Genomic DNA, 11,943 nt, shown 5'->3' with positions numbered 1-11,943 from the left:
AAGGGTTTCATTGCAGCAATTCAAAGGCCTGATTCGCACAGTCTCCTCTGAGCAGTTGATGTTGAGATGTGTATGTTACTTGAACTCTGGGAAGCATTTATTTGGGCTGCAATTTATGATACTGGTAACTCTAGTGAACTTATCCTCTGCAGCAGAGGTAACTCTGGGTCTTACTTTCCTGTGGCAATCCTCATGAGAGCTAGTTTCACCATAGCACTTGATGGTTTTTGCAACTGTACTTGAAGAAACTTTCAAAGTTCTGGACATGTTCCGTATTGGCTGACCTTCATGTCTTAAAGTAATGATGGACTGTCGTTTCTCTTTGCTTATTTGAGCTATTTTTGACATAATATGGACTTGGTATTTTACCAAATAGGGCTATGTTCTGTATACCAACCCTACCTTGACACAACACAACTGATTGGCTCAAACACATTAAGAAATAAATAAATTCTGCAAATTGCACAAATTAACATTTAACAAGAAACATCTGTTAAATGAAATGCATTCCAGGTGACTACCTCATGAAGCTGGTTGAGAGAATGCCAAGAGTGTGCAAAGCTGTCATCAAGGCAACGGGTGGCTATTTGAAGAATCTCAAATCTCAAATATATTGATTTATTTAACACTTTTCTGGTTACTACATGATTCCATATGTGTATTTCATAGTTTTGATGTCTTCACTATTATTCTACAATGTAAACTTTTTTAGAAAAAAAGAAAAACCCTTGAATGAGTAGGTGTTCTAAAACTTTTTAGATTTGTTTGTATTGTTGTGTATTGTTAGATATTACTGCACTGTTGGAGCTAGGAACACAAGCATTTCGCTACACCCACATTAGCATCTGCTAAGTATGCGTATGAGACCAATAACATTTGATTTGATTTGATTTGAAGAAGAATGAATGCTCTGACTTCTGCGGAGGCAGCATCGCTTTATATGCTGTACGGTCACTGCTGATGGCAGATTGGCTATCAATCTGCTTTAAGCCAGCAGGGTTTAAGGTACATTGAACTGAACCAACAGACTACAAAGAATTTCTCAATAATTGTCTCCCTTACTTGAATGCATTGACTGTAGTCATTCTTGATCATTTTTGCTAAGTGATCAAAATGTAAATGTAAATGTCCAAATGTAAGGTTGTAAAGCATGGTGGGTATTATTCTAATGAGCTCTGCCCCCCAAAAAGACAAAATCTTTGACCAAGCAAAATTTGGTCAGTGCATTTCTACATGAATTAATCTGGTGAACATCAAGTTCCACCGAGTTAAGTAAACTCTACAAGAGACAATTACATTCTGCCATAAAACATGAATTGATTGTGTAAAGTTAAGAAAATGTGAAGGGCAAACAAAAGTAGGAAATTTTTTTAAAAAATAAGGTAGAACATCGAGGCAGAGAATCCTTTGTATTCCATTTTCAGTTAGTAGAACGTATTCCCGATGTAATGGTGTGGTAAATTACAGCACTATTCAACCAAAGCAAACTTCATAACCAGTGAAATCAAAATCCACTAGCCCTATAAAATGTTAAGTGACTTCTCTACATTGAAAATATGAGGTCTCCTTCCCAAATGGGTGGAGAGAAATACTTAAAAGCTTTTTTGCTGGTGAATAGTGACAATCTGTGTAGTTTGTAGAAAAGAATGTTTAAAGGACCCCCCCCCCCCCCCCACACACCAAAAAAAAGGACGTTGCCACCACTATTATAGATGATTTTCAAGTACATACAGTGGGGACAACAAGTATTTGATACACTGCCGATTTTGCAGGTTTTCCTACTTACAAAGCATGTAGAGGTCTGTATTTGGACACCCCTTCAAATTAGTGGATTTGGCTATTTCAGCCACACCCGTTGCTGACAGGTGTATAAAATCAAGCACACAGCTATGCAATCTCCATAGAAAAACATTGGCAGTAGAATGGCCTTACTGAAGAGCTCAGTGACTTTCAACGTGGCACTGTCATGGGATGCCAACTTTCCATCAAGTCAGTTCTTAAAATGTCTGCCCTGCTAGAGCTGCCCTGGTGAACTGTAAGTGCTGTTATTGTGAACTGGAAACGTCTTGGAGCAACAACGGCTCAGCCGCGAAGTGGTAGGCCACATAAGCTCACAGAATGGGACCACTGAGTGCTGAAGTGATAACAATTGTCTGTCCTCGGTTGCAACACTAACTACCGAGTTCCAAAATGCATCTGTAAGCAATGTCAGCAGAATAACTGTTCTTCGGGAGCTTCATGGCAGAGCAGCCGCACACATGCCTAAGATCACCATCCACAATGCCAAGCATCGGTTGGAGTGGTGTAAAGCTTGCCGCCATTGGACTCTGGAGCAGTGGAAATGCGTTCTCTGGAGTGATTAATTACGCTTCACCATCTGGCAGTCCGACGGATGAATCTGGGTTTGGCGGATGCCAGGAAAACACTACCTGCACCAATACATAGTGCCAACTGTATAGGTTGGTGGAAGAGGAATAATGGTCAGGGGCTGTTTTTCATTGATCGGGCTAGGCCCCTTAGTTCTTAACGCTACAGAATACAATGACATTCTAGATGATTCTGTGCTTCCAACTTTGTGGCAACAGTTTGGGGAAGCCCCTTTCCTGTTTCAGCATGACAATGCACCCGTGCCCAAAACGAGGTCCATACAGAAATTGTTTTTTGAGATCGGTGTGGAAGAACTTGACTGGCCTACACAGAGCCCTGACCTCAAACCCAACCCCACGAATTGGAACGCCGACTGCGAGCCAGGCCTAATCTCCCTACATTGTGCCCGACCTCGCTAATGCTCTTGTGGCTGAATGGAAGCAAGTCCCCGCAGAAATGTTCCAACATCTAGTGGAAAGCCTTCCCAGACGAGTGGAGGCTGTTATAGCAGCAAAGGGGTGACCAACACCATATTAATCCCATGATTTTGGAATGAGATGTTCGACGAGAAGGTGTCCACATACTTTTGGTCATGTAGTGTATCTTGATAACCTTATCTAGCCATCTAATATTATCCGTTGTTGTCTGTTTTTTATTTTATTACTACACCACATTCAAAAGATTAACCAGCTGGCTCCATTGCTGGTTCTGGTGCTGGATTTGTCATAATCATTGATTTAGGGAAAACTTCTCCACAGATGGAAACCACTGGCCTATCTTTGACTTCACTACCTATTGTTCTCTCCCTGGTTTTGGAATCTTCCATAAACTCCGCCATAGAAATGGTTAGAAATAATTATAGGCGGCAGGTAGCCTAGCGGTTAAGAGCATTGGGCAAGTAACTGAAAGGTTGCTGTTTCGAATCCCTGAGCCGACTAGGTGAAAAATCTGTTGATGTGCTCTGGATAATAGCCTCTGCTACATGACTAAAATGTAAATGAAATAAGATGAATCTCCGGTAATATGGATAACTTTGAAAGATAGCTGCTATGCGTTTCGCTACATTGTAATGGACACAGTGCATAGGTAGGCTGCTGGCAGCCTTTGGTTGCAGTATAGCAAAGCCTAGTCAGCCTGTGCTCCTGGTTCTCACAAGTAAAATGATCAGCTACAGTGACTTTGCTCATGATAATGCAAATGACATGTACGTTCCTTGAATTTTCTATCGAGGGTGCCTTTTCATTATCTGTATACGCTGTAAAAAGTAACTGCATATCTCATTTAAAAAAATTGTTTACGGGCTACTCAAACGGTCAGTAGAACTCAATTCATACAAGTGGTACTAACTCATATGTCAATACAATTTCTTATAATTTAATGTACTGTGAACAAATATCAGGTTGTTAAGTAATTACAACATTATTTGTTTGTGTTGTGCTGATATAGAATTATTACGTTTTTGCAAGATATAACTATTTAATTGTGCTGCTTGGCTCTGTTTCTACAGGATTGTGGGTAATTCAACATTGTTAGACTTTATAATACTTTTACACAATGTTCTATGCATGTTTTAAGAAAGAAAATGATATTTCTAAAATATATAGTATTAAGCAGTTTGTTACATATTATCCAATGCATTATGAGAATTTTCTGGGTTAAAAAAAGTGTCGCTACAAAAACATACTGTAAGTTTGCACCCCCTATTTGTATTTGCTCCATGGCTCAGGCAGCCAAGTTGATGCTGTTTGGCTCATCTCAGTCGAAAAGTGGAGGAATAATTTTGCAGCTGTTTCTGATCAATAAACAATGCCATGCTGGTGGAATGTAACATTCAAATAAAACCCAGCCAAGAAATGAAACATAGGCTGAGAATTATTTGTATGTCATATCATAGGAAAATACCGCATTGACACGGATTTGTCCCTTCAAGCCTACCCAAATACAACCAACTTTGACTAAAACGATTAGTTACTGACTTAAATCGTTGTGCAACATCATGGGTAAGATTTGGCCATAGTCTTTCAGTTCGAAAACGTGGATTTCTACTCGTGTTGGCGTTTAACTCTACAACCAACTGTATGGAGGAGAGGCTGTCACGAACACTAAAACAAAGATATGCAGGGGTAAATCGTTTTCAAAGATAAAGAATATGCCATTAAGTCAACAACAAAAAAACATTTGAAATGCATGTTTGTGAAAAAAGAATGTTCAACGAACCTCTTCCGTCCCAGCTGAGCCCATATGAGTAAACAAAATTTCAATCGAATGAAATACTGTTAAGTCTGATAAACAACGATAAGAAAACCCAAACCTTCAAATGATAAAAACCACAAGTTATTTCCAAATTTCATCACTAGAAAAAAGTATGCATTAAAAACTAACTGATTATTTCAAACATATCTCACGCCCTCCACTTGTTGCAGTTTTTGTTTGCAGTGTGGAGACAGACAAAATACCATAAGGGGTGCTGTCAATGGAGCTGAAAGTGGCCTACCTGTGTTGTAGGCTACTGGGTCATATTGATATCAGATCGTTGTGGGTATGAAAACATTCTCAGAATATTAGTGACAAAATGGCAATGAATAAATTAGTGAGAAGCCATTTTGAGATTATATACATCCTTGCAAGAACGGTGGGGAAGAGGAATGAATGGGCTACATAATGACAATTTAAACTATGAAAGGAGCACTACCAGATCAGCATGCAACGGATAGTTACATAGCTTCATAGAGTATGCACAACGATAGCTACAAAGGTTCAGAGAGTATGCACAACGATAGTTACATAGCTTCATAGAGTATGCACAACGATAGTTACATAGCTTCATAGAGTATGCACAACGATAGTTACATAGCTTAATAGAATATGCACAACGATAGTTACATAGCTTCATAGAGTATGCACAACGATAGTTACATAGCTTCATAGAGTATGCACAACGATAGTTACATAGCTTCATAGAGTATGCGCAACGATAGTTACAAAGGTTCATAGAGTAGGCTATGCACATGGTTAGTTTTACAACTTCATATATGCACAAACGGATCAAAAGCATTTCAGTTTTTCACAACCTATGAAATCTCACCTCACACTCCCCCACGGTGTTGAACGTGATTATGTTTTCTCCAAAAGGTTCATTTAGATTCTTCTTCAGTGTCTGATCAGCCAGCAGCGTGCTGTCATTATAAGATCTGGCAAACTTGAAGTCACTGGTGCGTGAGCCCGTTGTCAGGTATGCGTCATAATTGCAAGAACTACGCAGCGTTCCAGCTCCGTCCACCTCTGCATAGTTGGAAGGGAAATACGCGCTGGGAACGGCGACTGCTCCATCAAACAACATCGTAGGCTTTCTCCTACTGCAGAACCTCATGGCCAAGATGACAATAATGAAAGTCAGGAAAAAGGTGGAAACAGAGACTAGTGCGATGACCAAAAAGTTAGTCAGTTTGGAACTGTCCTCATAAGTAATGTCTTTTAACTCTGGAACTTCAGCCAAGTTGTCTGAAATGAGTAAATACACTTTACAGGTTGTAGAGAGAGAGGGCTGTCCGTTATCTTTCACTGATATAACAAGGTTCTGCTTCATACTGTCAGATTCAGAAATGTCCCTCTGTAGCCTGATCTCTCCACTGTGGAGACCAATAGTAAAAAGTCCCGGATCAGTCGATTTCACAATCTGATATGAAAGCCACGCATTCTGTCCAAAGTCAGCATCCACAGCTATCACCTTGGAAACCAGGGACCCCGCCAGATCAACTTTGGGGACCATCTCAGTCATCAAGGAGTTTCCTGCTGGATCAGGGTATAATATCTGGGGAGAGTTATCATTTTCATCTGTTATGAAGACACTCACTGTCACGTTACTGCTGAGTGGGGGAGAACCATTGTCTCTGGCTACAACGTGGACTTTGAAACTCCTAAACTGCTCATAATCAAATGCTCTCACAGCATGGATCACCCCCGTGTCTCCGTTGATGGATAAAAATGAGGACACCGGAACACCGTTGACCTCACTGGGCAATAGAGAATAGACCACTGTGCCGTTCTGTCTCCAGTCTGGGTCTCTGGCAGTAACAGAACACATTGAGGAGCCAGGCTTGTAATTTTCAGTCACATAGGCGCCGTAGGATTGTTCTTCAAACACAGGTGGATTGTCATTCACGTCTGACACAGATACATGAATAGTCTTTGAGGAGGATAAAGGTGGAGACCCCTCGTCAGTGGCAGTGATAGTTATGTTATAATCTAATATTATCTCACGGTCTAGTTCACCTGTTGTTATCAGAGAATAATAGTTTTTGATTGAGGGATTTATTTTGAAAGGAACATTTTGTTGAATGGAGCAGCGAACCTGTCTATTTCCCTCTGAATCTTCATCTTGTACATTTATGATCCCCACCTCTGTACCAGGTAACACATTCTCAGGGATGGGATTGTTAAAGGATTTGATCAATATCACCGGTGTGTTGTCATTTAGGTCGGTGATTTCTATCATTACTTTTGCATTGCCAGCTAAGCCAGACCCATCTTTTGCCTGGACACGCACTTCGTATTCGGTATTTTCTTCATAATCTATGGGACCCTGCACTTTAATCTCGCCAGTCTTTTTGTCGATGGAAAACAGTTTAGCTGCTTTATCGGAAATACGATTGAACTCATAAGATACTTCTCCATTTGCTCCTTCGTCTTCATCAGTAGCACTAACTGCAACTACAACAGTCCCTGTTGGACAATTTTCAGGCAAACTTACTTTATACACTGTCTGGCTAAACACTGGAATATTATCGTTAGCATCCAGCACAGTAACGTGTATAACTACAGTACCAGATCTATGTGGAGTCCCACCATCAACCGCGGTAAGTAATAACGTCACCTCTTGTTGTTGTTCTCGATCTAGCTCTTTTTCTAACACTAACTCGCCATATTTTCCTCCGTCTGAGCTCGTTTGAACGTCCAAATTAAAATAGGCATTCCTTTCCAGTGAATAGCTTTGTATACCATTTAATCCTATGTCAGAGTCATGAGGCTCATCCAAGGGGTATCGTGCGCCTTTGTCAGCAGATTCCTGAATTTCTAGATCAATACGTGCATTGGGAAACCGTGGTGAATTGTCATTTATATCTTGTATTTGTACAGTTATGCGATGTAATTCCAGAGGTTTTTCCAGCACAAGCTCGTATTTTAAAGAACATGACTCCTTCGGTCCACACAGCTCCTCCCTGTCTATTGTTTCAGCCACAACTAAATCTCCAGTATTCAGATTAATGTCACAGTAACGTTGACGACTTCCATCCATATCCAAACGAGCTTTACGACCTGAAAATCTCTTAGCATCCAGCCCCAGATCCTTAACTAGATGTCCGATCACAGATCCGCGTTTCATCTCCTCTGGAATAGAATAGCTAAATTCTCCGTTGCTGATGCGCATCAGGCAATGAAAAAAAGCCAGGCGGAACAAAAACGTAAAAAACGAAAATCCTGTGTACCCCATTCTGGATGATTAAAACCAAGTGTCAACATAAGAGTTCAATACTAGTCGAAATGATACTGCAACGTAAGAGTACAATATTAGCCTCTCAAAAGGAATATCAAAACGAATGTTATCCGACTGCTCTTCGGTGAAAGTGATGCAATATAGCCTATTACTCCTTTGAATCATCCAATAGTGGGTGGAGAAGTGCCTGTAATTCTCCTTATGGTAAACAGCGACATCCTGAGTTCTTACAGAAAACAGCAATCACAATACACACAGGCCCACGTCATTATATATATTGGTCAATATTTCCCCCCATCCTTATGTTGCGCGACGTTGGATGAACGTTTCATATAGGTTGGCAAGAGAAGAGAGGAAAACCAATAGTTGTGAGTAATCAACTCGTTATGTAATCATAAATTAGAAGATAGGAAAAGTACATTCAATATTTCCATACTTTTGCCACTGTTTGACTGTTCATGGATTGCCGAATAACAACAACAACAACAAAAAAAAAAACAGATAAGCTGTATCAACGGTCCAAATAATATTCAACGATGCATAATCCATATTATTTATCAAACCCAGCAATATGTCCACTAAACTCTAAGGTAAAGTGATGGTTACGTCGCTGTCCACTGACCAGGTGCTGAAATGTGGAAATGTAGCCTATGTACTTAAAGAAGAATGTAGTAGGCAATGGGGATACTACAGAAAGGAAAATGAAAAGACACTCCATGATTGGGATAGCATCCCTAACTTTATACACACCAACAACGAAATTGAAAGAATATCCCTTCTGAAAAGGCATTAAAAAGTGAATATTGATGTCATTACATAACACCTCATCATCAATAGGATAAAGAAGCAGTAAAGGAAAAGACCACTAACACACTAGGAAAGCTATTCTGATATCATATCATCCAATGCATTCACACACAATGAAAAGCGGTATCTCCTCTTAGTCCTGTCTTACCTCAATAGACTCCTCAGTAGTGTTGAGAGTGACGATAGTTCCTTCTAATAACTTAGTTGTGCTTCTCTTCAGTGTCTGATCAGCAGGCAGCGTGCTGTCATGATAAGATCTGACAAACTTGAAGTCACTTGAGCGTGAGCCCGTTGTCAGGTATGCATCATAGTTGTAAGAACTACGGAGTGTTCCAGCTCCATCCACCTCTGCATAGTTGGGAGGGAAATAGGCACTGGGAACGGCGACTGCTCCATCAAACAACATCGTAGGCTTTCTCCTACTGCAGAACCTCATGGCCAAGATGAGAATAATGAAAGTCAGGAAAAAGGTGGAAACAGAGACTAGTGCGATTATTAAAAATTTAGTCCATTTGGAACTGTCCTCATAAGTAATGTCTTTCAGTTCTGGAACTTCAGCCAAGTTGTCTGATATGAGTAAATATACATCACAGGTTGTAGAGAGAGAGGGCTGTCCGTTATCTGTCACTGATATAACAAGGTTCTGCTTCATACTGTCAGATTCAGAAATGTCCCGCTGTGCCCTGATCTCTCCGCTGTGGAGACCAATAGTGAAAAGTCCCGGATCAGTCGATTTCACGATGTCATATGAAAGCCACGCATTCTGTCCAGAGTCAGCATCCACAGCTATCACCTTGGAAACCAAGGAGCCTGCCAGAGCAGCTTTGGGGACAATCTCAGTCATCAAGGAGTTTCCTGGTGGAGCAGGGTATAATATCTGGGGAGAGTTATCATTCTCATCTGTTATGAAGACACTCACTGCCACGTTACTGCATTTACATTTACATTTTAGTCATTTAGCAGACGCTCTTATCCAGAGCGACTTACAGTTAGTGAGTGCATACATTATTTTTTTATACTGGTCCCCCGTGGGAATCAAACCCACAACCCTGGCATTGCAAACGCCATGCTCTACCAACTGAGCTACACCCCTGCCGGCCATTCCCTCCCCTACCCTGGACGACACTGGGCCAATTGTGCGCCGCCCCATTGGTCTCCCGGTCGCGGCCGGTTACGACAGAGCCTGGATTCGAACCAGGATCTCTAGTGACACAGCTTACACTGCGCTGCAGTGCCTTGCTGAGTGGAGGTTAACCATTGTCTCTCGCTACAATGTGGACTTTGAAGCCCCTAAACTGCTCATAATCAAATGCTCTCACAGCATGGATCACCCCTGTGTCTCCGTTGATGGATAAAAATGAGGACACCGGAACACCGTTGACCTCACTGGGCAATAGAGAATAGACCACTGTGCCATTCTGTCTCCAGTCTGGGTCTCTGTCAGTAACAGAACACATAGAGGAGCCAGGCTTGTTATTTTCAGTCACATAGGCGCTGTAGGATTGTTCTTCAAACACAGGAGGGTTGTCATTCACGTCTGACACATATAAATGAATAGTCTTTGAGGAGGATAAAGGTGGAGAACCCTCGTCAGTGGTAGTGATAGTTATGTCATAATCTGATATCATCTCACGGTCTAGTTCACTAGTTGTTACCAGAGAATAATAGTTTTTGATTGAGGGATTTAGTTTGAAAGGAATATTTTGTTGAATGGAGCAGCGGACCTGTCTATTTCCCCCAGAGTCTTTATCCTGTGCATTAATGATGCCGACCTCTGTGCCAGCTAACACATTCTCTTGGATGGCATTGGTCAAAGATTTAAGAGATATCACTTGGGCATTGTCATTAACATCTGTAATTTCTATGAATATTTTGGCAAAGGAAGTCAATCCCGAGCTATCTTTGGCTTGGATACGCAAATCATGAATTGATTATTCTTCAAAATCCATCTGTCCTGCTATTCTGATAATTCCCGTTTTAGGGTCAAGAGAAAACAATTAATTTAATTCTTCTGAGATCGGGCCAAATGCGTACGTCACCTCTCCATTTGCCCCCTCGTCTGCATCTGTTGCCGTCACAGTAACAACTAATGACTCTATTGGGGAATTTTCAGGTACACTGACCTTATAGATATTCTGGCTGAACACTGGTTTATTATCGTTAGCATCCAACACAGTAACGTGTATAACTACAGTACCAGATCTCTGTGGAGTCCCACCGTCAACCGCAGTAAGTAATAACGTCACCTCCTGCTTTTGTTCTCTATCTAACTCTGTGTCTAACACCAACTCACCATACTTTTCAGCGCCTGGGTTGGTATGAACAGCCAAACTAAAATGGTCGTTCCTTTGTAGTGTGTAGCTTTGAACAGCGTTCAGTCCTATATCTGCATCATGAGCCTGATTCACCGAAAAGCGAGCACCTTTGACTGCTGACTCTCTGATATCAAACTTAATGATATCTTCCCTAAATAGTGGGCTATTGTCATTAATATCTTGTACCTGTAAGATTATGTTATGTAATTCTAAAGGATTCTCCAGAACCATTTCGTATTTTAGGGTGCATGAAATCCTCCTACCACAAAGCTGCTCCCTGTCTATTATTTCAGCGACGACCAAATCGCCAGTACTGAGATTGATTTCACAATAGCGCTTGCTGCTACCTTGAACATCTAAACGAGCTTTCCGATACATAAGTCGTTTTGCATCCAGTCCCAGATCCTTGGCTATATTTCCTACAACAGATCCGCGTTTCATCTCCTCCAGAACAGAATAGGTCACGTCTCCATAGTTGGTGTGCAGCAGGAAAAGAAACAAAGCCAGGGCGAACAATGAGGCAGAGAACGAAAATCCCTTAAATTCCATTTTCAGATAACACAGCTAATTCCAAATAGGCCAAATATTGTGGTAAAATACAGTGCTATTCAACCGAAGAAACGTTTACAACCAGTAGATCAAAATGCACCACGTTAAAATGTTAAGCATGCGACTTTTACATTGCAATAATGAGGTCTCCTCCCTCCCTGGAAATGTCAAGAATGGGTGGAGAGATTCATGTTGAAGCTTCTGCTGGTGAATAGCGACACTCCGTGTAGTTTCATTAAACTGCATAAAATAGTTTGCAATGCTCTCACCAATTGAATGGAGAGTCTGCCACGCATAGGAAAACATGCCGGGTTTAATTGTTTTTATAGATACATAATGTGAGCATTCATATCAACAGAGGTAGACTATTTCAAAATTCAAGATTGTGAAGACCTGAACTCCCTTTTTTGT

The 11,943-nt window shown here is 41.0% G+C and overlaps 1 protein-coding gene across 1 annotated transcript; it reads right to left on the bottom strand.

Annotated features, from left to right (window-relative positions):
- Positions 1 to 5,431: 5,431 nt before the first annotated feature.
- Positions 5,432 to 11,532, bottom strand: LOC311143131 (protocadherin beta-16-like; the record flags this gene model as incomplete). Its single annotated transcript, XM_084178929.1, has 2 exons — positions 5,432 to 6,996; positions 10,671 to 11,532. 2 exons carry the CDS (start codon positions 11,530 to 11,532, stop codon positions 5,432 to 5,434), a joined length of 2,427 nt encoding a protein of 808 aa, XP_084035055.1.
- Between the last annotated feature and the right edge of the window lie 411 nt (positions 11,533 to 11,943).

The sequence above is a fragment of the Coregonus lavaretus genome (assembly GCF_964263955.1).
Source record: "Coregonus lavaretus genome assembly, chromosome: 15".
NCBI lineage: Eukaryota > Metazoa > Chordata > Actinopteri > Salmoniformes > Salmonidae > Coregonus > Coregonus lavaretus.
The sequence above is the reverse complement of the archived record's forward strand: the minus strand, read 5'-3'. Positions and strand labels throughout refer to the sequence as shown.